The sequence below is a fragment of the Strix uralensis genome, chromosome 8 (assembly GCF_047716275.1).
Source record: "Strix uralensis isolate ZFMK-TIS-50842 chromosome 8, bStrUra1, whole genome shotgun sequence".
In the NCBI taxonomy this organism is placed as follows: Eukaryota; Metazoa; Chordata; class Aves; order Strigiformes; family Strigidae; genus Strix; species Strix uralensis.
Window position 1 is genome coordinate 30,975,712 of NC_133979.1, and position 27,673 is coordinate 31,003,384.

The window sequence follows — 27,673 nt, forward strand, 5'->3', positions numbered from 1 at the left end:
CCACTAAATTGGGATGCATTTGTGTTCTAAAAGTCACTTGTCAACCCCTTTAATACTAGTCAGTGAAAGGCCACATTGAAACAAACACATTAATCAGACCTAAACCAGACTACTAGAAAGGAGATATGAAAATCTATTTAAAATACAACCAAGACAGACTTCCTCTCTTGCATACTATCATGTAAAAGCAGAGACATGGCTTCTGCTACACTGCAGCTGTCCTTTTCTTCTCCCCCCCCCCCCCCCACTTTTCTAATTTGTTACAAGGTTGAGATGTTACCTGCGTTTTAAGCCTTGACATCTGGCTTTGTTACATCCACTGGTCCATTATTTGCTCTTACAGAAAGATTAAAACACTCTTCATCATATGGTTTACTCCTGTGCCTACAAGGAGGCGGGCTTGTAATTTTTGAAACCATAAAAGCTATTATAGAAGCAGCATCTTGGTTTGTTAATAGAGAAGCAGGCTTTAGTATATAGAATAAACTATAGTGATGCTTCATGTCACCAAACTGAAGGTTACCCTTCCAGGGATTGCTCTTGTGCTTTTAGACATTAGATAATGATTTTGTGTGTTGAGAACAACGTCCTTCCATGGTGAATACTGTGTGAAATGAGGTTGTCTGAGGCTTAAAGGGAGACAGAATTGAATGTCCAGGAATTGCTGCTGGTGACAAATTAGGAAGAACTATTTCCTTCCCTATGAGCATTTAGCATTCTTACTCAACTACCTGTATCTTTATTTGGTGCCATACCTGTTCTGAAAATGAGACAGGTGATGCACAGTGTCTTTCTGACTCTCAGCTCTTGGGGAAACAGTTTGTTCCCAAATTCCTTGCCTTTGCTGACAAAGAATGTCAGCTCTGAAACCAGGAATACAGACATGCAGGAGTTGAAGAAAATGGTTTCTCCCCATTAAGGTACCATCTTTTTCTAAATATAAAAAAATGAGATATTGGCATGAGGAAAAATCCCTGCAGTTAAGAAAATTTTTCTGTAATAGTTAGCTATTTTTCCATTGGTAAAGTAGTAAGTTTATAAAAGGAAGACAATGTTTTATCATACAGGTAAGTAAGAGGCATGAGTACACAAGATGATTTATGCAACAGGTCTCTAGCAGAACTACTGACACAGCACCCATCCCACAGGAACATATTTTCTTTTCCAAGTTTGACTAAGAGCCTTTCTATTGTGCTTTGCCCTATGATAGATTTTCTTCCTTTTTTTTGATGCTTGAATGTAAAGCTACTTGCTTTAATCCTACTTCATTACTGTGAGGAAGTGTAGGAGTTTTTGTTCAGAGAACATCAGTACTTGAGACAGTAGCTGTTTTCAGGGTCTTGTATGTCTTTGTATTGAAAGTGTTATTCATTAGTTAGATACTGTAGGGATTTTGTAACAAAAGCTCTAAGTATTGCACTTTAGGAAGAACGGCTTATCAACACCAGTTTGAGATATTTAGTAAACAACTTCATTTCTTTGCTTTAGACCTCCTTCTCCATAGTACAAATTTTACCCTACTCTGTAGGACTGTTAAGAGAATAAAATATCAGAAGTGTGAGGCACTTGAGATAGAGTGCTACAAAAATATCCCATGTAGTATCAAGTCATAATATTAGTATGCCCTGACTGAGAATGTTCTGTAGGCTGTGAATTTAATGCATGTGAAAATAAGTATTTACTGCTAGTGGAGGGTACAGCATGGTTATCACTAGGGAGGGTAGTCTCCCACAAAGCGGGTACAGCCTCAGCAGAAGCCTGGAATCTGATACATCAGCTTTCTCTTTTCTCCTTAAAATACTAGCAAAGTGTTTCAGCAAAAATTGTGGATCTTACTGTTTAGTTGTAGATATCTGAGCAGGCTAGATGGCTACCTGCTAGAGGGTTTGGAAGTCAATCTTACTAGAATTCATATCCTGATTGGAAAAATATTGTTGCATCTTGTCACAAGTCTGGAGAAAGTTATCTAGATTTAAAAAAACTTCACTGTTTGGGATGAAATACTGTTATTTCCTGACTGCCTCTTGTGTAAAAAGAACAGGCACATCACTGGATGACATGTGTTCACTCTCAACTTTGTATGTTAGCACTCATGCAACTTTAAATCTGAAAAAATATGACTGCGCATCTCAGACCTGGTCTCTGAGGAGGAATGCTGAGTCCTTTCAGCAGCGTGCTTCTGAAGACAGCTGCACAGTTAGCATTCATGTCTGCCAGGGTCCGTGCTCTCCACAGTGATCCCCACCCCAAATCTCTAGACAAAAACAGGAGATGAATCTCAACAGCTGCAGAAGGCTCAGTTTATGAATCTTAATTAGGATAAGGAGTTATTTGAAGTGTTTCTTTTCATAAGTCTCTAATGATGGTTGTAAGGACTACATATCCCCATTCAAGTTGTCAAGATAATGTTAACCTCTTTATAGAGGTGGAGGTTCTAGTGGTCTGAGCCTGTGTGGATGCCGCATCCCTCTAAACATAAATAATGCTCATATAGACCATAGTGTTTTCCTGTGCTCTACTGGTGTGCTCTCAGTTCTCCTTCCTCTTTTCCCCTGCCCAGGTTGCACCTTTTTTTACACATGCTGATTTTTCCAGTTGTATTTTTTCCTCAAGAGTAGGCTGCCACCCTTGTGTGATATACTGCTTTCATAATGTTGGCAAAGTTTCCAATAAAACTGGTTTGAGACCTCCGCACCCAGACCTGGATATTTTTCCTCCCTAGTTTAAAGGAACAACCTGTATTTTATGTATTTGTCTTAGATTACAGCAGCCACCTTCAAGTATTGAGAACAAAGCCAAGAGTGTCAGTTTCCCCATAATTATACTGTACCCATCATTATGTAGGAAGCCCTTCCCTTTCTTTAGAAGTCAAGTCATTAGATTCCATGTATTTTAATTGGGTGAGTCATTTAGTTTCAGTCCTGCTGCTAGAGCATGCATCTATTGTGTCTAATGTAATTTCCCCTTAATGGGGCCAACAGTAGTAGTATGAAGTCCGTTATAAAGAATCTGTTTACAATATTCATAATACATAATTTCCAAAAGATTCACCAGGAATTTTCAAAGTAAGAATACTTGCATTAATTTTTTTCTATGCTGGAGAGGGTTTTAAGTTGATCTAGGAAATACCTAATCTTGACGTAAACTTTGACAGGATATAGCCTGTTTGTATCCTGGTCATCTGAATTAAAATATAATAAGGCTGAATGATGAAAACTTGTCAAGAGAGAAGCTTGTCCCCACCACCGCCATGCTCCTTTACCAGCACTGGTTCTGATCTAGCTCTGAGGTAAGCCAGTCCAGGGAGCTAAACTGAGAAAACTCTGAAGTGCTAGCTTGGTTTCCCGACCTGGTTTACTGCCCATCAGACGTATGCGGGTGTGAACACATGGGAAGCAGCAAAGGCGGCAGCTGGGAGCAGGGGAACAACCACTGGTCTGGCAGCAGCTGCCTGCTGGGTTCCCTTAGCCACATGGTCACTCTGCACCCTCAAAACCTTAGCAAAATAGTGCAGTGGTTTTGTCTGTTGTGCTAGGGGGAAGGCTTTGATTAATCCTGTTTAGGATTACTAAAAAAAATCTAATAGGCTATATGCATACACTTAGCATTGTATCTCTTTAGCAAGGCTGCTATCTGAAACAAGCCCCTCAAATCTGCCCTTTTTGAATCTTTGAAATTCAGAAGTGAGTTAACTCAGGTGCTTAAAGAGTCAAAGGCAGTATCTCTTCGTAAGAGATTACTTCCCCAAGTTTCTGAGACTAGGATCAACTCTTACCTGGTTTAAGGGTGGGTTTTAATGTATATTTTACTTCAGTGCTCATCGAGTTCTTGGCCCTAATGGCTTTCTGCCATGCTACACATGTATGTCTTGAATGAAAAGCTGATTATAACCCAGTGTCCGTGAAGAGCAGCTCTTCATTGCTGTCATTGAGTTGGTGAGACTGACAGCTAAAGGAAAAGGCTGGCTGTCCTTCAAGCTGAACTAGGTGTGAACTTAAAGTTGGATAACCAAATGGATTATTTGACCAATATTTCTGCCAAAAGAGCCTCAGTTCTGTGAATAAATCTGTTAGTCTAGTTTCTCTATAGTTAGGAGTTAAGTTCTTACACTGGTAGTCTTCTGCTGCATCTTAATTAGACCCAGTTCTCAGTATAGAAGTTTTACTAAACAGTCACAGTTGATGTTACTAATAAGAGAACATGCCAACCTAGATTAGTCAGTCCTTTTGAGGGTTGATTCTGCTTGGTGTGTTTGATCATGACAATTTGATGTTTGCCATTACTCAGCTTTTCTGGCTTCAGAACCTGAGGTGTGACCCTGCATGTTTAATTTATTGGTCTTTTTAGTGGAAAAAAAACCCCCAAACTTGTACTCTATGCAGGTCTCTGCTGGATATCCCCCAGACTCTCATCTTTGGTATTTCAGTCATTGATCTGTGTGCTGTTCATGGGTGCTTCACTTGGTCTTTGTGGGTGCTTCAGAAGTTTTCCCTTTTTTTTGGGGAACAGACAATCCGCTGTTCATGATGAAAGCAGAGTCTCTGCTGATGCTTCGTGCAAGAGCTTCAGCATCCTTGCTGTAGGAGCTTAAATGTGCTGGGTGCTTCTAGGTTTCTAAATTTCAGGTCTTTGTTCAGTTTTTCAAGGACTGACCACGCAGGCTTTATAAAAATTTAACGTTGTTATGCTTGTATGGTTTATTTTAGATTGCAAGAGACTTAAATCTCAAAGCAATAATATGTCCATATAAACATCTTTCCTTGCCTCACTTCCCTCACTGTTTTTGACAGTTTTGGCATCTGCTCAGTTCTATAACCTATGCAGGAAGTTGTTACTTCTAAGCAGCCTGTGCAGCACATAGTTTTATGTTGGCTTTAAGTGTTTAAAGTAGCTTGAAAGCAATGGGAAGACTGTTTCTGGCAGTGATGTAGATGAGCAAGAAACATGTCATTAGTTCTAAAGGCTCTTCAAATAACTTTCAAATATTAATTGGCTTCTGATTCTAGAAAGTCTTTCTAAGCTGAAAGACGCATTTGAGGCCTACATGGTACAGCAGTTTCAATCTGAAGTTGATCGTATCTGCTTCTGGATGCTCCATTGCTTGCTGAATAGCAGCTCTTGAGCTGAGGCATGTCTTGTAGTTTACCTCAAGGGTACTTTATCAAAGAAATTTGAGAGTTAAGTAACATGTTACAATAGCATGGAATTCCAAGGGAGAAATGCCGTAAAATGCAGGGTTTTAGTGGCATCTCGAGAAGCTGACAGCAATCGACTGTCTTGCAGTAGCGCTAAATAAGAGGTCTCCATAAGGATGAGATAGAGAAGCTGTGGGCTGGAAGCAGTATCTACATAGGATGGTAAACGTTCTGCTTTCTGACAATTGCATTGAGGAGAGCTACGGTTATTTTGAAAACACTTAAAACCAGAATTACCATAGGTAACTGCTGTAAATAGTAGAAACATAGCTGAAAAATCTTCTCCCAAGCTACCAAAAGCCAGAGTTGCTTTAGTTTCCAGTACCTGGAAAAAAGGCAGAAGACAGCATTCTGTCCCTTTGCTTTAAGAAGCTCAGTCAGAACTGAGTACAAATTTACCACGCTTTTGGTTACTCAGCTATCTGATTTGAAATAGGTTTGCACTGTAAGAGGCTCAAGAAGGAGAATTATTTTGAGAGGAGCATTTGCAGGACTGCCTGTTGTGTTGGAATTTCCAACTTCAAGACGACACCTGGTGTGCTGGTACAGCCCAGTAGTGAGCCCTGGTCCCAAAGGAAGCACTTAATGTGGCTGGTTCTTGAGGGGATACAATACAGCCCTGTGTAATCTAAGCAGTCAGCTGTCCTGACAACCTATATAGGCCAGCAACAACTGGGAATGTTTTTCTGTGGAGTGGGAGGAAGAAGGAATGAGGTGGAATTCTGTCAAATTAGAAGAAAAAAAAAAATCTTAATTTAACAAGATAAAGGGACCTTTCAAACCAGATGTGGGGATGCTGCAAGCAAGTTTGCTTCTGGATGGCACAGTTAGACGTTGATCGCAATCTCAGTTCTAAATTTACATTCCATAAAACACTGCTAAATTAACAAGCAGTTTTACATACCTTCCTCAAAGCAAATGTATGGCACAACTGGCAAAAATCTTGCCATGAAGCTGAATGCAGCTAATGTTCTTTTGTCAGAGATCTTATGTTCTAGTCATCTCGTGCTTCATTAATTACCCCATTCTTTGATTGATGGTGATAGCAGAGTACAGATACGATTCCTCCTGTGGGCTGCAGGTACTCCTATGAGCTATATGAATGGCTTGATTTCTCTGATTTGTATGACTTAGGCATATTTTTGTTTTATTCACACACATCATGTGTCAGTGGTAACCCGTATCAACCTGAGTGGCAGTTTCTGTGCGTTTCTACTTGTCATTGCTACCATTGGTACAGATGTAAAAACTCTTGTCAGTGCCACAAGAGGCAAGGTAATATTGGTGCATCCTCCCAGTTTGTGATGTGCTGTACTCCTTGGCTCTATAGAAAAGTATGTTACTACCCACAGTAAAATCCACAAAAGCTGATGTTGTAGATGGATGCAGTTTAGGAACTAAGCAGTATTTTACAGAGGGAGAGGAAACGAACCGCTAAGTGAGCCGCAATGTTAGACCTCCCACTGGGAATTTCCAGCCCTTTCCCTTTTCCTTCCTCCCTCAGAATATATATAGTAAATAAAGTAACACTGGGGGAGGTAGCACCCAAAGGCAGAAGCAGTAATAGAAGCTGGAGTAGCCTTCAGTTAAAAACAGCTGACAACATACTGACCAATCCTCTGAGCATCCCAGTTGTACCACCACAAATACTGGCAGCAGGAGAGATGTCTCAGACAGCTATGCCAGTATTAAGTGGGAGGAAGGCTCTTTAAATAGCTAGCAGTGGGTCTTATTCCCTGACTGCGTAAACACTGAGTTGTTGTTTCACCCTCTGAACAGGAAGAATTAGTCAAGTAATTGTGTGGCAAGCAAGCAACAAAATTAAGTCATTTTCTTGCTTTTTCTAGTTGCTAGATCTGTTTTAGAAGGGAGTGAATACTTCCCTTGTCATTTTGCATTTCTGTTCAAAAAAACCTCTAAGCAACATGATGAAAATCAGAACAAAAGAGGACTAGATTTGGTTAAAATCAGGGAAGTAGCACTCAGTTGAACATCATTGAAGCAGTCCAGAAGAACACTTATCTATATTTCGTTTCTAGAGCATCTGCATTTTGAGGGGCTAAGGCAGCAGTAGTCCCTTTCCCTCTCATTGTTAATCTTGACATGCTTTTAAATTACTGTGCATAATCCAGTCTTGAAAAGCCTGCCTCACTCTTATAATATAGCTTACATTGTCTGTCTCCTCTTATTCCAGGTGAATAGAAGGTTTTGTGGTACCAATTCAATAAAATAGGATTTCATTGAGTTAGGATTGCCTCAAAACCCTTTGTGATCCCAGATAAATCCAGCAGCTACTTTCCTCTTCCATGTTTTCCCAGCACAAGGAGGGAATGTTTGCAGTGTTATAGGGAACAAACATTGTTCAGGTTAGCATTGTAAATCGGCAACAGGTCTTGGCTCTTGTGGGGATTTGTCTTTTGACAAATAATTAGGTAAATCTGGAATTGCAGCTACCTCCTTTATGATGTATGTTTGTCTAATGTTGCATTTAAGGTGACGAATTTGGTAAGAGATGAATCCCCTTGCATTCTAGCCAGTTCTCAAAGATTAGAGGCTCTAGGGATGGCTGGATCTCTTAATAGGTAGGTCAGTTATTGCCATGACTATAGGTCTGACATCAGATGCATGAACAGCTCATGTGCTGTAGGTCTGGTCACGTTCAAAAGAAGTGGTCGGGTTCACAAATAGCATGGTTTATTCTTATGCAACATCTACAGATTCTTTGCGATTGCCAGCAATCAATGCCCTATACTGCAGAATGGCTGTATAGCTCTACAAACAAAGCCAAAACCAACTGCAATCATAAGCTTAATTTCCCAGGTAGTCACTCGGCATAGCAGAGGTCACAAATCTTACTGAAAGGCATCCCTTCTGGGGAGGGGGTGAGGAGAACAAACCCATCAATCTGTCCCTCCGATTTGGGTATGAACTCAGGGTAGTATTTATCCACTGTTGTGCCAAGTGTGTGTGGAGGCGGGGGTGGGTGGGACTGTGGTCAAGCCACTGTTCCTTGAGTTGTAGCACAAAACATTTCTTGGTATAACTTCCAAGCAGGTGTGCAAAGCAGTCGTGCGAAAAGCAGAAGAACGGGACCGCGCGGCTTCCACCTCGCTTCGCGTTCCTCCTCGGTGGCATGGCAACAGAAACCACCAGATCATCACCCCATCCTGTGTCTGCTCTGGGCACCAGGTGTTTGGCAAGTGTGGGTTTTGCAGTTTTTCCACTGTTTTGTGCTTCCAACTGTCTATAGATCAGATTCTGTCCTTGCTGGCCTAATTTAAGGTTAATCTAAGCATTTTCCATGCAGTTTCTGGTTTTTGAAATGGCAGTCTAACCTGGTCAAAAGATTTGGCCTGATGTTTCCGGGGAATTAAGTCACTCATTTCCACGCTGTTGTACTTTGTTTGCTTTTCTTTACTACTCTGAAGACAAATTAGTAGAAAAAACATAATCTACAGGATGTTTCTGCTCTGTTTGCATCCAGGCACATTCAAGTTTCCCATCTCTGCAGTATTTTTCCCTGGAGCCAATTATACCTTTTTTAACCAGTCTTCTAGTTCTGTGGTTTCTGTTGCAAAGTAATTTTTGTCCTTTTTTTTTTAAATGCTTCTCACCATAGGATAGCAGTATCTGATGACTTAACCAGATCATACACTGTACTAAGCACTGATTATAGTATGTAACTTGCTGGAATGCATTAATACTTTTGTTTAGTGAAAAGGTGCTAGAAATGAAACAGCTATCAAATAAAAATAAAGAAAATTGTCTTTTACTCAGCTCTCTAACTTTTCTTCAATTCACCTGTTCTTAAATGAAAAGCTGCTATCAGACTATGACAAATGACGTGAAGAGGAAAAAAACAAATAGCAAGATGGTAAAGTTGCTAGTAATATTAAGCTATTAAAGACAGTAGAGACAAAATTTGACTGAAGAATTGGAGGTTGCAGGTTGAAGAAGTGGTACAAGGTTCAGCGTAAAGGTGTGGAAGGTGGTACACAGAGGAAAATGTTTCTAGCTTTGCCTATGAGATATTTAGCTCTGAGCTGACTAGTACAGCAATGGAAATAAATCTTTGAGCTGTAATAAGACAGTATCATGACACTAGAATTACAGTCCAAAAAGCAGAGTGTTAGGGATAGAGAAATATATAGTTCTGCTGCTGTAGAAAGCTATGGTTTGAATACTGCATGTAGTTCTGATCTGGTTATCTGGAGAGGTGTATGGTAGAGCTAGAAAAAACTCCAAAGAGGACTGTTTAAAGGTGACCAAAGGCAACAACATCAGACTGTCTAAGAAACTCTTCAGCCTGGAAGAGGGGTGGCTAAGGTAGAATAAGATAAAGGCCTGTAAAAAAATCACAAGTGGCAGGGAGAACACCAACAGGTAGTCATTGTTTAGGATTTGCCACTGTGAAGACTGAGGATCATCAAATGAAACTAGCTGATACTATGTACAGAACAGGCTCTCACTTGTTTTGAATTCTGTAATGTGCACTTGAGCTATTGGTAACGTTGCAGCAGGATACTGTTTATGTGATGAGTTTAGTTTGCATTACTACAGACAGCAACTGGACAAAATAATGGAAGAAGGCTGCTAGGAAGTTTAACTACAGCCACACCAGCTCTGGCTCAGAAAGACCTTGAGCTGCAATGTGCTGGAGGCTTGGAAGGTATTCTGGAATAACATCATTACCCTTTCCCCAGGCAACTTCAGTTGGCAATGGTAATGACAGGATGCTGGGCTATAAGTGGCCCAGTACGGTAGTTGTTATGTGCCTGAAGAATCCCAGTTGTCAGCTAGCTGACTTGCTTTTGACATTCTTCGGTGTTCTGCTAAATCCAAGAGGCAGGACTTGTTTTTCCTATCATACTTCCTTTAAGTGTTCTATAGTTTTGATGTTAACAATCAAGAAGACTTGTACTTCCTAAAAAGAAGAAATAATCTCAATGCCTAGCTTTACAGTAGATGCTACCACTAGAGTAGCAGATGTACATACATAAAATGCACGTTTGTATCTTTGCTACGGAAAATTCCTTCAAGTTGAATATATTGGCTGGTCTTACCTCTTTTCAATTAATTATTTTTAAAACACTTTCTTTTACTATTCGGTCCAAAAATATCCAATCTATGGAATAATATCCATCACAAACCTCCTAAATTATAGAAGCATTTTCAGTCCAGATCCACTTAACTTATTCATAATGTATTCATTTACAGTTATCCTTCTTTGTAATAAAACTGATTTTATTACTACACTAACAAGCCAAACAGTGACTGTTTTGTAGCTTTGATTACTTTTAGAATAGGAATATTGAACTTGCTCAGTCTTACTGTAGTTTCTTTTCCTTCAAAACTCTATTAATTCTGCCATAGCTCAAAAAGGACTTTCCAAAAATGTTATTTCAGTGAGTACATTCTTGTCTTAATACTGGACTCAGACACACAAGGGCTAAACACCGCTGCTAGATTTGAAGAAACAAATGTAGTGACACAGCCTGAAACTGCAAAGCTGTCAGCGCTGAGCTAGGAATTCTCCTTCTGCTGAGGCTGGGGTTCGTGTTACCCCGGTTATTTAGCAGCTGTTGGAAACAGCACTGGTGAATGGAGTCCCTTGTCTGGTCAGCAGAGCCAATTACAAGTGTCTGGGTTTCACCAACGGGAAGTGGCACAGCAGCCAGTAACTAAGTTTAGTACGATGGATGTGTTTCTCTGACTACATACGTGCATGTTCACACTGCCCCCCCCCCCCCCCCCCCCAAAAGTGAATCAGCCCATAGGGCTGAGAAGGAGCAAGACAACTAAAACTCCCTCAGCCAGGGCTCAGCTGAATGTCAGACTCTGGGGATCTCCTGACAAGCATCAGCATTAAGAGTTTTCCCTGGTTCTGAAGTTAACAAGACGGCATGCAATTTTTGGGCAAGTATTCATGCTAAAGCTCGGCTTTTCTTGGAGGAAAGGAAACGCTGGTTTATTTTCTAAGACAAATATATTTCAAAGGAGGCAAGATCACAAAAGTATTTTAGTCAAATGAAGTAAATATTTTAAGAAGGAAACCCCTTTGTTCAAGAGAAGAAAATGGCTGTGGACAATGGCTTGAACAGCATATTGATTGCTGACAAATGAGGTTGACAGTTTTGTGATTTATTTTTAGCTAGAGAATTTTTTTAAAACAGAAGTACTGTGTAGCTTTGGCAGTTGCTGCATATTCAGTGTAGGTGGATGGAACTGAGAAGTCGCATCTGTGCTAACAAGCATTTTGGGATTCCATTAGAAAATTAAACTCATGTACTGGAAACTGAAGCTATATCAGCTCACCTGGGGAGCTCTGCCCTCCGAATATCCTCCAGAAGGTAAGCAGTGCTGCCTGTCCAAGGCACTTGCAAAAATAATTACTTGGGCCTCAAGAAGTGACATCAGCTCAAATTTGGGCTGTTCGATTGACGTTTTCTTTCACTCCTGAGATTACAAGTCAGTGAGTTAGTCTCTACCCTCTTCTTCCAAGTTTTCCCTCTAACTAGAAAGGCTAAAAATACATTTCAAAAACCTAGCTGAGAAGCAGTTTAATGTGGTCATTGTTCCAGGTGCTGAGTCTAAGGAGAGTACCAAATACTGTAAGACTTGTAATAAGATGTAACTATGTCACTTGGAAAGCAGCTTGGCCATTTATGTCATGTTAACTCAAAGGTCTGATCAGTTAGTGCTTTACATCTGCAAAATAAACCTCTCACCAGCTAGACTTTGTTAGTGTAGATATTTCTGGCTTGCTTAGGGGTTGGTTGAGCCATGATTTTTGAAGTAGTCTCTTTGCAGAAGAGCTCTTACTTCATATGTTTGTCTTAACACTGTGAGTAAATAGCTATTTGATTTGCTTAGAAATAGATAATATCTTCAGTTTGATCTGGCCACTATTAACAACTTCTCAGGAATTCTGTTGGAGTGAAGTATAATCCACATTAAGCAACTTCTCTTCCAAAGTACTGATTAAAAAAAAGTGCTAAAGGACTTGCTGTAAGCTGTCATAATGTTTGGCCATCCCACCTTTCCTGGAGAAGGACTGGGTGACCTAATCCTCCTTACTCTTCATACTGGAGAGGTTTACTGGAACTTACCGTGACAGAGGAATAGACTTTTGATCTACATGTATGCAGTTTCCCAGTTGTCTTTCCCAGGTGTCCCTTCACAGCACTTCTTTCCCTAAAACTGTGTGGGAGTAGTTACTAACTACTATAGGCAGGATTCAGAGGAACAAAGGTTGGAACTTCATCACCTCAGTACTCAATGGAAAGAGGTATGTAACACAGAGCATCAAAATTTGGTGGTCTCTGCTTGTTTCTAGATAGCAGCAATTGCAAAGCTGACTAGCTTTGTAGGAGCTGAACAAATCCTTAGTAATTAAGGTAACAAACATTTTGATACAGTATTCAGGGTTTTGCACAGAGGTTACATTTGTAGCTTTTTGTTCTAAAATCCTGTTTGTATATCCTTTTAATTTCATTAAAATCTCTCTTGCACTTCAGGAAAGTGTTTTTCTTATTATCTGTTGTGCTGTTGGGTTTTGGTTCCTCACCCAGAGACACGTTCAAAGAAGTGAAATTGGTACTTTGAGTGGATTCTGGTGCTTCTGATCATTCCCAGTACCTGTGACAGGAAGCATCTGTTGTTCCTTTTAATAACTGTTAGGTCCAGCTCTCCTGTGCTCACATGAGTTCCTCACCCAAAAGTGTTTTTTAAATGCATCTAAAAACCTGCATCATTTTGCTAGCTGCCTTTATCCCAGAGTCACTTTCCTGCCAAAGCTTTGTGAGGCCAGAAAATCTTAGAGGTAATGAGAGACAGTCTACTGAGTTAGCAGTGTTTGTACTGAAGATGATCAATACTTCACCTACTTGGAAATTCTCTCTTAAAACAGCAGTGCTACCAAATGCAAGGTTCAGTCACTTACAGCCTATACAGTTGTTGATCTGTGAAGAGATTTATGCATCTTGCATTGAATGAAGATTTTCAGACTAATACTTTGGACCTTAAGCTTGATTTATTTCATTCTGGGTTCTGTACCAAAAAGATACTACTTTACCAGGAAGAAGTTGAGAAAAAATAGGGAAGTGCCGCATGAAGTTAATAGTGGGAGAAATGGTATACCTATGTGTCACTGACATCTGAGCAAGGAAGCAGGATGAGGGACACCTCTGAATGTTTGATAGCACTAATAACAAAGGAAGAAGGTAAGTGGAATCAGTGAAACGGAAGACAGGCAGTTCCTTCTATCAACATCAGTTTGTTTTAATCTTAACATAGCTAACCACTTGTTATGTTCAGGTAGACAGACAATGTCTTGAATTCTTCATAATACTGGCATAACTAGTTAAGATCAATCTGCCTCTCCTACCAATTTAAAATTGATGCCAAAACACCAAACCTTGTTTTCCCTTGGATTTTTATACCAAGCTAGCCAAAAATCATGTCTTCTAGGTGACCCACCACTTTAACTTTAAAATAAGTGCAGGGGAATACCTCATGCATCAGTTTGTCATGTTGCAAAATAAATTTGCATTTAAGAGGTGAACTGTATGGAGAACTTTTAGGTTTCTCCATATGTTTCTCTCTCTGGTACTGAAGATCACTTTTCTATTTCAGATATATTTTGATAATTGAGGCAAGACGGTGCTACCAGCTTGCCTTGAAAGATTTCTTTTTATATGATATGAGCTGTTCATGATGCAATTTTGTCACTGAGTCTGAAATCTCCTCCCGTTCTGTCCCTCCCAGCCTGGTACCATAAATAGAAACTTATTCCTGGCCCATCCCAAGTGCTTGGCTTGGAGCTGTATTTCTTGGCTTTATTCAGTGGGTTGTTTGCAGTACTTAAACCTTGCACCACTCTGTGGGAGGCCCAAAGACTAGCTATGGATCTGTGCTTAGCTTAAGCAAACCACGTTATTAAGAGTCTGGTTGCTTGCAGGAGAGGAACACCTAGGAATGGCATTTAGCTAGGTTGCCTGCATTTTACCAAAGCCATATGTGAGCTGTCTTGACCCTTTTAAACTAGTGTTTTTCATGGCCACATGTATGTCAGCAGAAAGACTAGGTGGTCCATTTAGGTAAGGACTTAAGTCTGCTACAGGGTAAAAAAAGTTCATTGCTCTGCTTCCATGCTACCACATTATTAGACAGCAGGAGCTTGGCCTGTTCAGCATTGGTTTGCTTTTCAGTATGTAGTTTGCTTGAGTATTTTTGGTTAGTAGGAAGTGCTGAGACTTGGCTTCAGAAACAAAGCTACTGTGGAACTTGATACTATTCCAATCGTGTCAGCAAAATAGGAAGCCCACTTGCTGCTGCGTTATCAATTTGGTTTCCTCGTATTCATTAAGGCAGAAATCCTCCCACTAACAAGCTGGTTAAAGATCTTGAAGTCTAGTGATGTAGTGATGTACATTTTGAAGATGCAGTGGAAAATACCAATTATACAAGTAGTCAGAAATTACTTGATGGTCTGCTTTCTATGCTCTAAGTTGACCAATGCCTATTCTTAAAAGCGAGCATATAAAATGAATCTGTATGTAAAATAACATCATGGATATTTATATTGGTATTTAGTTTAAAAACTCAAAGTGAAAATAAAGTGAAAGATGTGGCATATGCAGGGGTCTTGGTGACCTTGTATTCAAGTGTCTCTTTGTGAAGAAGAGGCATGTGAGAAGCCAGAAAATAGAACACCATGTGTGTGTATGTATGTATACACACACATATATACACCCTATGGTTCTTGATGTAAAATGCTAAGGTATCAGATTGAAGCTGTATGCAATAACCAGTATTTACCCTGTAACCCTTTCTTTGTCTTTCTTCCTTCGATTTGACAAACCAGTCACTTTGGCCTGCCACCAACACCACCAAATCCTTTTCAGAGCTGTATTTCCATTTACACATTATTTTGTTTAAGAGAAATTGACAGTTGGTTCATAAATTCAGAGTATAACACATTTTGAAGAAGCTCCCCAAACTGCATTTCAAAGTAGCATAGTCAGCAAGATTTCCTTGTATTCAACTTTTTCCCACCACTGGAAGAGCTAGAGAAATGCTTCTAAATGGATGATTTAAGTTGTACAGGAAGGGTAACCACTCTCAGGAAATGGCTTTGAAGAGCACCACAGGGAATAGTCTAAAGAGTTGGGAAGAGATGCTGTGCCTGGAAGGTGGATTCTTCCACTGAGGAAGCTGAGTATACCAGAATTAAGATTTTATATTGTGCCCTTACTGTGAAAGGAATAGGAACAGGATGCAGATGTGGTGGATGCAGATGTCAAGGTGATGGCCTGCAGTGTAAAATAACTATCTAGGAAAATCAATTGTAAAAGAAATAGCTCTCATCTAGAAGGTAGAAAGATGCCTGATTTTATTCTGCCTGGGTGCATTTGACAGGACTTTATGAACAGCTACACACTCTGCAGGGACACTCAGCGTCCTTCCCACTGAGAAACACCTTCAGGAAGGTGGCTGGAAGGGTGCAGGGACAGATTTGCCCTGTTACAGGGAGTTTACAGCAAAATGTTACTTGCCCATAATGCCAGTGCTGGCCACTACTTAATTCCCATCAGGTGCTCCCTAACAGACCAGCCAGCCATTAGGCTTTGGCTAAGGATGCTCTTCTGACAGAGGCTAAATTAATAGGGACAGTAGATACGTTTGCAAGTTACATTATTAATCCAACCTAACTTTCTGCTAATCCTTCTTTGTTCCAAATACCAATTACTCATCTGTTGTATTTTAACTAACAAGTAAATTTGGAATTTTAGCTGAAGTTAATTATTACAGGTAAGACTAGTGTAGCCACAAATCCATCCATAGCTTGCCATTTCAGACCCACCTGAGAAGTGTGTTTGTCACAAAGCTCATCCACATGTTTCTGAGGCTGTGCTGTCTTTCTGTACAAATTCTGCTTGTTCTTTGTGTGTTAACAGATAGACTAAAGTTAGTACAAATACCAGTGTAATTAAGAGCACTTGGAGCAAATGAGAGGAGAAAACAATAAACTGCAAGAGGCAAAAGCAAAGAGGAGAAGAGTTGAAGTTTAGGAGCTCTTAAGTAAAGGCATCTCAACCTCTAACTACTGGGTAGCATGCCACAGGATTCACTGAGCTTGGTTTTGGAGGAGGAAGAAAAGAGGTCACCCAGTTGTCAGACCTTTGGGAAGACAACAGTATGCAGGTATCCTAAGGTATTTTCTTTGTCTGATTATTTTTTCCACATACATTAGGTGATGGTGGTTGGAGAAATAACTCATATCACAGGCCATGTGGGGAAAAACAACTCCTCATCACTACAGTATACCTGCAGGTTTATATAGCATTTTTCCACATCCACAGCCTTACAAACACAAACATTTGGAATAAGCCAGGTTGCTCATTTCTTACCTTTAGCCAGATCTGAGTCCTCATTGCATGGTGTAGTTGCCTTTCTCACAGAATGCTGGAGTTTAGGGATTATAGAAATGCTGCTTTTTTCTCTTGGTGTGCTGCAACAGCTCCACTCCCCCTGCAAAGCCTAAACCGCTAACTTCCCTTTCCCTGCTCCCTTTTATACCCCTCTGCAGGCCCACCACTCTCCCAGGTGTGACACTGCCATGGTGATGGCTTGTTTTTTAACCCTGCCTTGTCCTTGTGTTAGGAGCAGCCGGTCCTGTTGCAAACCATACAGCCTTTGCTAGAAAACTAGGCCTTTAAAGAATTCATCCGAAAAATCTTATGTTTTTTGAGAGGTAATTTGATGGTGCCCTTCCAGAGACCTGTCTTGAGTCTTACTAAATCAGCAAATATGCAGCTGAGACGGGGTGTACTGTAATGCCCTTGCTTTCTGTTTCTTTCTGAAATCCTGACATGTTCAAGAGTGTTTACTTGCTCAGTGCTTGTACATCTCTTAGAAGTGTATTCTCACTAACATTATTTCATGTTGATTCATGTAAATAGTGCTCCAGCAATGGCATGTGGAGTGGAAAACTGAATTAATCTGGGCGGTCCCCTTAATGGGTGATCTGTTTTGTAATTTGAACAAAGGGATTTCTCCAAGGAAACTGCTTTCTTCCCAAACACTTTGTTGCCTAACTCTTAGCGGAACAAAACTCTGTCTTTATAGCTCATCTCAAAATTGTTTCAACTTGCAGTCCAGTCCCCACATCCTCTGTTTGTTCAGCGTTCCCTGGGAAGCTCCACCCTCACTTCCAGCTAATATCCATGTTAACCCGCAGCTTGATTTTCCCAGTTTCTCCTTCGCCCACTCACAGTGCTTGCTTTTTCATTGGCCGCCAGCCTTGCGAGCAGTGATCATCTCCACGCGGTGCTGGCAGTGGCAGCCCAGGACTTCTCGGGTCAAGCAGCCTCTTCTGCTTGCTGCGAAGCACAGCATGATTGTGGGGACGGTCCTCTGCCAGTCCAGCAGCTATGGCAAAGAGGGCAAGCTGCTCTGCTGCCTTGGTGAGGGAGCCTCTGAGCCAGGTGTGAGTTTCACAGGTATGGTGCTCAGGGATGTAATGCTTTTCTATCCCTTTTCTGTATTTCTCTGCTTCAAGGAGGATGTGGGCCCTTTCAAGTCTATCTTTTTGTTGTAGTTCGAGACCAGGCATGGGCAGAACTGAGATCGGCTGCTTTTATCTGGGTTTTAGGATTATTGAAATGCTTCATTTTTATGAGCAGTTACACACTTAGTATTTCAGAAATAGAGACCACTTCAGAACTTGATGTGACTCTAAAATTTAAGATTTAGCATATACTACCTCCTGCTCTTGGACCAAAGAGATTGGTAATCGCAGTGTTGGCACAGGGTGGGGGACAAAACACCCCATACACGTTGGCTGAATAGGAAAAGGTTCATATCCGGAGAGAAGCAAATTGTATTGTGGGAATAAAGAAGAGGAAGGAGATGGATGAAGCATAACCGCCTTGCATGACCGTGTATTACTTATACACTGAATGATGATGTAAGTTTTCCATTGTATAGGAAATGAAAGTGGTAATACATGATTTATGGTTAGCCCTTAAAAGGAGCTGATATAAAACAGGACTTCTCAGCTCATTTCCTTAATCCTGATGTGAATAGAGCTTGCAGATCAGTTGGAGGGGTACAACTTGTGATATGCTTGGGTTATCTTAGTTTCCTTAATGAGGTCTCTGCATTTATCATGTTTCACTGACCTTCCATATCCTTACATATTGGATGGTATAGATCCCACACTGTACTGAGCAGCATAGCTTATTGTGTAATAATCTGCAATAGGTACTTTTATATCTTGGTAAATTCCCCTTTAGCAGATGTTGGGTGACCTTTACAGTTACTTAAGCATCCAAGTCACTCTAAAAATGAAAGTGAAGGAAGTTAGTGAGACATGAACTCTTAAAAGCATTTGATTTTTAGGTAATGTGATTTTTAGGTAAGCACTGTAGCTAAGTGATTGAAGCTCCTCATCAAACATTAACTTCTGCTGACTTTTTTTTTGCCCATAAAGTGGGTGTTAAGAACATGTGCCAGCCTCCCAGGCATTCCTGAGGAAGTGGTAGTAGTCCCACATCTGCTTTGAATCCTTGCTGGCAACCCAGCACAGCACCACAAATGGTTTCATGTGGGCAGAGCTGCTCGGCGGTAAGCAGCAGGTGGCATTTCTGCTGGTTTGGCCTTGGCTAAAGTGCCCGCTGCTGGGCTCAGTGTGGTCAGGCTTAGCTGGTCACGGCATTTGCCACAGCAGCTCTGAGGCTGAGCTGGTACTAGGCTGCTTCAGGCTTACCCATCGAGGGCATGGTGAAATGCTTAACTCTGTAGCGGTTGGATGCTCAGTTCATGAGCTTTTCTGGCTTGAGAAAGAAACTTAAAAGTATGCTTTGATTTAGAAAAAATGCATATATTTATGTTTAAAGCCTTTCATGTTTTGGCAGACATATAATTGAAAGTAAGAAGTTATTTAAACACCATTAAGGTATTTTGGAGCTGAAAGGTTGGGTGTTTTTTGGAAACATTGCCTACTTTTGTATTTGCTCCTTAGCAGAGATGTGTAAGTCAGATTTCTTGTATAGCATATTTGCTGAGTGACTTTGCTTAAGGCACTGAAACACTCTCTCTAATACAAGTCACTGTAGGAGTATAAAGAATGTATTGTTTAATTAAATATGTATTTGTACTCCATAAAGAGAGGTGGATTTAGAAACTGGTGTTCTTTCCTGGTGCTTAACAACTGGACATGCATATGCACTCATCCAGCCCTAAAAAAATCACAGTGGAATGTTGGCATCCATGCTGTAATGTAGGTAGCTGAGCAGACATTGGGATTTCCTCTCTTTTCCATGATGGCACCCAGTGTGATGGGTTAGTATATTGTAAAACTAATTGCAGTTGATGGTTAGGAACAAAAAGCGACTGTAAATATTGTATCTGCAGATAGTGAAATCAAAGAAGTGACATTTTGGTAGCTTAATCTAGTCACTTATGCTCTTGCTTGGAGAACCTTGATAGAGGGCTACTTTGGCAAGGCTCGGGAGGTAGGTTATTAAGTAATTGCAAGATGAACAGGTAATGCAAGCAATAATTACCAGAAATGCAATCAAAAGCCACTTAGCTATGTGTTTAAAAACAGAACAAACCTCAACCATTTACTTTCTCACATACCTACAATACTGTCGAAAAATTGTATGTAGATGCTGGGAAACTCCTTACGTCTTCGTTTTCCAGGCTTGGGCTCTGTCCTGTGACACAGATTTGGCATATGCTTGGCTATTACTTGGCACAGGCCTCTTCCTGTTTTGTGTCTCACTGACTTCCCAGTTTTCCCATCCTGTATTGCATTTGAGCTCTTTGTTCTCTTTTAAAGTGCCTTATAGACTGGCTCTTGCTCACGAATGTAAATCTCATGGGCATGCGGGGAAGGGGGTAGTCACATGTATACGTTCTCTGGCAGTGGTCTCCTCAAAACATCCTGAGTCTGACTTCTCAGCTCCTCAGAAGTGGGCCAAAGCGATGACTGTAAAGCAAAGAAAGCCTCAAATTTTGTAAAGAGGACTTTTTATGTTTAGTGCATTTAATGAAATCTCTTTACAGTGTACATTTCCATAAGTTCAACAAGAGAATTCGGAAATATATATTGGGACGGGAGCTTATGTCAGTTGTGCCATCAGAGAAAATATTTGTATCTCTACACCTTCATATTTTTTTGCCCCCTTAAGCAGCCCACGTATAGGAAGCCACATCACCGCTCCTTCTCTTGTCTTAATATTGAAATTTATTCTGCTACATGTTCCTGGAAAACCTCTCTATGAGTTAGAAAGCCAGTGGTGGTCTTGGCATAGCGCTGCCATGAAGTGTTCAGACAGTGTTGCTTTTTACCACAGTTCATTCCAAAACCTGTGTTATTTAGGTTGTTTTTCATCATCACAGGAACTGTGGGGACTTTTGTCTATAAAAGAAGTCTGATTCCTCCCCCCACTCCCTTGTGCTATCAAGTATGCATCAGTTGTCCTTTGTAAAAGCAGAACTGCCTGGGTATTCAGAAACACTGCTGCTAAATACCTGGCAACACCCTTACTACTTTCTGTCCCTGTCAAGTTTTTCACCTCTTATTTACACAGTCTTGAAATGTATTACAAGCCACCATCATTCCTGCTAATACTGAGTCAGTTACTGTCCCAACCCATAGATTTCAATTGTGTCATAATTCAGTGTGTCTTACCTGTCCTTGTAACATCGTTTTCAGATCCAGGCTATCTACTTCGGCCACAGAAACAATAAAGACATAAAACATAACATTTCAGTACCTCACATAACAAAAAAACCCACTTTTAATTTCTCACCGATTTTTTATCTATGAATGCTTAAATACTTTCAAATAGAAGTGTATATAAATGAAGTATATATAATATAATATTAAACAGAAATTTTATATACATAGCTCGCTACTTGGTATACAGGCAGTTAATCACTTTCTCCATCCTCTGTTAGAAGTACCCTAGAGGACGAAGAGTCAGCAAAGTGGGGATTGAACACCACTGCTGTAAGATGTGCAGACGTGGTGTTCCCTTTCCATAAAGAGCATATTGTGCAGTGGGAGCTTCGCGCTGCTGTACACTGGGTTTTGATCTATTTACAGTGGTACGCAAAGTAATTTCCTCTTCTGTTCTTTCTTCAGAGGCCCTGCACCGCCCCTACGGTTGCGATGTTGAACCCCAGGCACTGAACGAAGCCATCAGATGGAGCTCCAAGGAGAACCTGCTTGGAGCCACTGAGAGCGATCCCAATCTCTTTGTTGCACTTTACGATTTTGTAGCAAGCGGTGACAACACGCTCAGCATCACCAAAGGTAAGGCCACATGTGAATCGCAGAGCAGCTCCTAGATGGAAAACTGAGTAACAGAAAGCAGAATCCTTCTCCTGTCATTCTGTTGGAAGGAACAGGATTGAGTGCAGCTGGAGAAGATGATTTTGTAAACTGGTGGTTACAAGCAGACCGTCTCTGTCTGGCTTGTGCCGGAGGGACAACTGCTGGGCAGTGCTCCGGGTGCAGACACGGCTTTGTACAACACTACCAAACAGCCCAGCCCAGCTACGGCTGTTCCCCTTCTAGGCTCCCCACATCATCAGCCCTTTGAGACACCTATTTTGGGGAGGGGCAAAGGAAGACCTTTACATTATCGATGATAACAGAACTCAGCACTTTCAACTGGGGCAAAATCCAGAATTAAGAATTTCACAGAGATTTTCTGTTCAGTACATGTATCGGAATATGACCCGCTGTAGAACTGTTTTAAATCACATGCCATTTAAGGCCTCAAGAAGGAGACAAACCTCATCCCTCCAAGAAAAAAAATTCTTTCTAGTCTAAAAAGCTGAACTACAGGAAGCTTTTTGAGTTCATCAATCACACAGCAGTAAATTAGGGAACAGTATCCTAGTTATTCTGTCTGAAACTTTACTTTATAAATACTTAATATATAGCAGTTTAGTTAGATCACTGCTTCAGATTTTTATTGTTAAGCTGCAAACCCAGGCCTAGTCAGCTGACGGTAGTGTCTCCCTTAATGAGACCCAATAGATTGCGCTGTGCTTATTTTGCTTTTTTCTTTCTGGTCATAGGTGAGAAGTTGCGAGTCCTGGGTTACAACCAGAATGGTGAATGGAGTGAGGTACGTTCGAAGAATGGGCAGGGCTGGGTACCAAGCAACTACATCACGCCGGTGAACAGCCTGGAAAAGCATTCATGGTACCATGGGCCAGTGTCACGCAGTGCAGCAGAGTATTTGTTGAGCAGTCTCATCAATGGCAGCTTTCTGGTTCGTGAAAGCGAGAGCAGCCCAGGGCAGCTATCCATCTCGCTCAGGTACGAAGGACGTGTTTACCACTACAGGATCAATACCACCTCAGATGGAAAGGTAAGGATCGCTAGATAATGCTGCGGGGAGAGGAAATAAGGATATTAATTAAGAGGTGGTACAGAATATCTCAAGTTGCAGACTGTTAAAAGAGGGATCAATGTGAGAGAAAACAGGCCCACTGGTTGATTGATATAAAAAAAGAACATGTGTACTAAGAATTCGGTGGTAACTCACTGAACACCTCTTTGGAAGAAGTGCAGACAGTACTTACCTGGGCTGAAAGCAGCTAGGGAGCAAAGCAGTTGTGGTTTGATGTGATATCTTTTCATTGATCCACTTAGAACAAGCAGAGCTTTGGTAAGTCAGCAGTTTTGATCAGCATTTTGAAACCTTGATCAAATATCAGTACGTTGTGTTGAGAGATGCAGAAACTGCACTTGGCTACAAGAATTCTGGTTTCTAGTTCTGTAAAGCACGAGGCGGGAGACAGCACTGCTCTCAAGTGATAGCTTATATCTAGCTGCCTTCTTCAGGTAAAAACCCCAGTTTAACATTAATTTGCCCAACAACATGAGAACATACACTCTAAAGTCTGGTTCCCTTACCCTTTTTTTTTTTTTTAATTTAAAACCTGCTGGAATGTTTTCCAGTGTTATTGAAAGCTTCCAGCTGCCGTCATTTAAGTAGATTCCTGGTTTGTTCTTAACAGGTATATGTGACAGCAGAAAGCCGTTTCAGCACACTAGCAGAGCTAGTGCACCATCACTCAACAGTAGCAGATGGACTGGTGACAACTTTGCATTACCCAGCACCCAAGTGCAATAAGCCCACTGTCTATGGAGTGTCCCCCATCCACGACAAGTGGGAGATGGAGCGGACTGACATCACCATGAAGCACAAACTTGGGGGAGGGCAGTATGGTGAGGTGTACGTTGGTGTCTGGAAGAAATACAATCTCACGGTTGCTGTGAAAACATTAAAGGTGAGTTTACAGATTGTTATGCACTGTTCATTTGGTCACCCTTTGTGATAAGGGTAAGGAGATGGTAACGCTCTTAGTTATACCTCCTAATAATAGGAATATCAGAAAATGGAGTGTGCTGATCTGTGTAAAATCCATGCTTGAGAGTAGCTTTGCAGAACAAAGTTACAAAACTTGCACCAGTGCATGTGGCTTAGAAACTATTTGGAATTTTGGCCCATCAAGCTCCTGCAGGAATATCCCAAGTCAGATCTGTAGAAATGGTTACCAAGTTCACTTCCCTTCCCTCAGAAGAGCTGTGAAGCTTTAAGAAATCAAAAGTGTTGGAAATACCTTCTACAACCTCTCTCCTACTCCTGGGGAAATTCAGCTTCTCCATTTATCTTCCTTGTCAAAGCCTTCTGTTTGTTTCAACATTAACAGCTACAATTCTACATACCCTCTAAGGAAGGGAGCTTTCAGGCTTAATTGTTATAGCGAGGCAGCTAAGTCAGTGATCCTGAGAGTCTTCCTCTCGCCAGCCACAGCTGCTTTGGTAGCCACAATAGCTAGCAAAGAAGAAAGCCTAGCACTTTCTGGGCACTGCAGATCTGTCACTTGGCCATGCCGCAGGCCAGCCAGGCAGCTTTTCAGGGCTGTTCTGTTTTCCTTTGGTAAAAGCCAAAAGAGCAGAATAGAAATAAGGATGCCATCATTTATATTCAGCTCGGATATGTGGTGTTAAGCAGACCTTGGTCATGAAGATAAATTTTCCATTCTTTTGCCTCTCTGTTTATCCAGGAAGATACCATGGAGGTGGAAGAGTTCTTGAAAGAAGCTGCTGTGATGAAGGAGATCAAGCACCCAAATCTAGTGCAGTTGTTAGGTTAGTGAAATTCCTTACTCTTTCTCTTCTTAATCGAGTTCCCACCAAAATGAAATCTCTCTTGCTTAAAAGCAGTGGCAGATTTTCTGTCTTTATGTAACTTTTTGAATCAGGTCAGGTTTTGGGGTGGTATTTTTGACAGCTTACTCCTTTATGTAGTATTGGAGGTAAGAGACACTGGTTTTAAATAAAACATCAAATATAGTAAATGACATTAGTAGACAACTTTGCTGTTGAGGCATGACTATGCATTTTATATAAAAGTTTGCAATATCAGCCTCCTGTCAGTTTGTACCCTTGGCCTTAGACATGCTCCAGGGTTCAGTTATCAGGGTCAGATTCCTTTTCTGCTGTGTTAAATCAGTTATTTCCCATTACTTATTTTTCTGATAGAACAAAATTATAAGAAAATTCAAAGTGAAGGAAAAAAATTATATTGGAAGCACAACAAATACCATTCTTCATACTTCTCAAATCAGAGACATTTATAGAAAAAGCTGTACTAAATAGAAAAATCAGTCCATAATTAAGCAGAAGATGACCAGATCACTGCTGTTGTAAGGGACCCTGTGTATCACCAAATAAGTACATGAGATCAAGGCAGTGGAGATGCAAGTCAGATCAAACAGCACATGAAGAAATCTGCAGGCTTTACAGCTTGGCTGTGCCCTGTTTGTCTCACTGACAAATGCATGACATGATGATCACTATTCAATAGTCTGCATAGCTGTTAATTCTACATGTACAAAGATTCTTAAGGAGACACCCTAAACCTTTACTAGTGTTTAATTGCCTCTGGGCTTTTGCTGCTTTCAGGAGCAAAGCTGTCAAGCCAAGCCTAGGATGAAAGGAGAAATGTGAAGAATGTGAAGGCTTTTAATAATGGCAACTATTCTGTACCCATTTAAAAAATGGGCACAGATGAAGTGTCTGCCCAGCCCTGTCTGGTTCCAGGAGCAGAGACTAGAAGATTTCTCATCACAGAGATGCATTTTTGCTCTCTCTGATGCACAGTGTAGTTGTGTTTTACTCCTGTATGTGCCTAACGGTATGAACAGGCATTCAGCAGTGCTGCAGTGGGACTCACAGAGATTTGACATGAGTATCCCGTTGCCCTCCTCCTCCACTAACACATACTTTGTACATAATTGCAATGACTATAGCAAGCAGTCATCTGAGGAATGTGTGAGAATGCTGCTTTAGGAGCAGGTCCCACCGTGCTGATCACTTGCCCAGCTAGCACACATGGGAGTGCTTCACATTACTCTGTAGTGACATTTCAGTCTGGAAATCTTACCAGTTGACAGGTACCTACTTCCAGTTGGCCACTCATTAGCTTTATGAAGGAAGAGAGGGGAAGAAAAGCAAATCATACGTGTTCAAAATAACTCCTATTTCATTCTGTAACCCTCCAAAGAACAGAACTACTCCTTCATGTATATTATATAGGAATAGCAGTGCTTTGATAGACATGTTTCCCTCTGTCCATAAAGTGATGGACAGGTAAATAGACAGAAGCACTGAATTTTAAGCTGGGCTGCATTTGTCTGGGTCTTGTAGATGGAAGTCTTTGCTTTTCAGAGAAATGCTCATCGGTACAAAATGCGACAAATGGATATTAAATAAGGGATAGTGGTAAGCTAGGGAAGAAAGGGAAGCTTTATTCACATGCTCCCTCCTCCTCGCTGCTAGGTGTATGTACCCTGGAGCCACCCTTTTACATTGTGACAGAATACATGCCGTATGGGAACCTGCTAGACTATTTACGGGAATGCAACCGGGAGGAAGTGAGTGCCGTTGTGCTACTCTACATGGCCACTCAGATCTCGTCTGCTATGGAATACCTGGAGAAGAAGAACTTCATTCACAGGTGAGTAAAGTCACATTGAGCTGGTACAGTTTCAGACTGTCATGATGACCAGGCCACCAGTATGGAGCCCCAGGAATTCCTCCTTTTGTGGGGAGGTTTATTCCAGAGTTAGGTTTCACACCGGCTTATCCACTGGCTGTTTTGGTTTCAATACTGCCTTGCAGTACCTTCCGCCCGTGACTTCTGTAGCAGTCTTACAATCTTCTGCACGACTGCCTGTCAGATAGGAAAGTTGGTGTTGTCCTGTTCTGATGCACCCCCTCTCAGCAAGACATTGTCAACCCCAAGTCCTATTTTAATCCAGTCAGATAAAGCCATGCCATAAAGCTGTTACCAGTGTGTGACGAGCTGCTGATCTCATCCTATTCTCAGGAAACATAAACTTCTCATCGTAACAGCTGTCATTACTGGAAATTTAATAGAACTTAGAGAACGAACCCTAATCCTGGCTTACCTTTTTGCCCACTCAGTTTCTGACACTGTTCAGAGCAAACCTCATGTGGCCTTTACCTGCTGTATAAAGAGAGTGCTTCTATGATTCTATGATTCCTGATTCAGAAGAGGGGGACAGGCTATGCAACCACAAGACTGTATTCAAAAGCCCTGTTCTTGCTCCAGTAATGTGCTTTCTTCCTTTGTACAGGGACCTGGCAGCACGGAACTGCTTAGTTGGAGAAAATCATGTGGTGAAGGTGGCTGACTTTGGCTTAAGTCGACTTATGACTGGAGATACCTACACAGCTCATGCTGGAGCCAAGTTCCCAATCAAATGGACGGCTCCTGAGAGCCTGGCCTATAACACCTTTTCAATCAAATCAGATGTGTGGGGTAAGAAAACTCCCCTTCAATGTTCTTTTCTGTTTCATTTTGTTTTACTTTGCCAGCCTAGACAGTAACTTGCTTTCTAGTCTGGGAAAAAACATGGGAGGAGACGGTCACGTCCCAGGCCACAACTTCACGAACCAATACCATTTTTGGCAAGTAATGTCTTCACCTAGACTGGCCTGAAATATCTGCAAGGAAATGATGCCGCCTCAAGCTGCAGTAAAGGCTACAATGTAATGAGCAACACAAGAGGAGGGCAGATTTATGACCAGCAATTTTGTTTTCCTCCCTTTTCAGCCTTTGGGGTGCTCTTATGGGAAATTGCTACCTATGGAATGTCACCATACCCAGGCATTGACCTCTCTCAGGTGTATGATCTGCTGGAAAAGGGCTATCGGATGGAACAACCTGAGGGGTGCCCTCCAAAGGTTTACGAATTGATGAGGGCATGTGAGTATCTTCTTCCAGTTTGGGGGATAAATCTGTAATTAACTCTGAAGTCCTTGCTTCTTACATGCCATTTTGTTAGCTAATGTGGAAAAGGCCCTGTCACCTGAGATGTACCTGGTTACTGACGCAAAATGAGTCTGGGAA

At 41.2% G+C, this 27,673-nt stretch overlaps 1 protein-coding gene across 1 annotated transcript in view; it reads left to right on the top strand.

Moving 5' to 3' along the window:
* Window positions 1–27,673, top strand: part of ABL2 (ABL proto-oncogene 2, non-receptor tyrosine kinase) — a 51,579-nt gene that overhangs the window by 12,271 nt on the left and 11,635 nt on the right. The window contains exons 2-8 of the mRNA XM_074876980.1: window positions 21,355–21,525; window positions 22,299–22,594; window positions 23,247–23,519; window positions 24,300–24,384; window positions 26,077–26,254; window positions 26,898–27,082; window positions 27,377–27,529. Coding sequence (XP_074733081.1) covers window positions 21,355–21,525; window positions 22,299–22,594; window positions 23,247–23,519; window positions 24,300–24,384; window positions 26,077–26,254; window positions 26,898–27,082; window positions 27,377–27,529 — 1,341 coding nt within the window. The remainder of the gene's footprint in view (window positions 1–21,354; window positions 21,526–22,298; window positions 22,595–23,246; window positions 23,520–24,299; window positions 24,385–26,076; window positions 26,255–26,897; window positions 27,083–27,376; window positions 27,530–27,673) is intronic.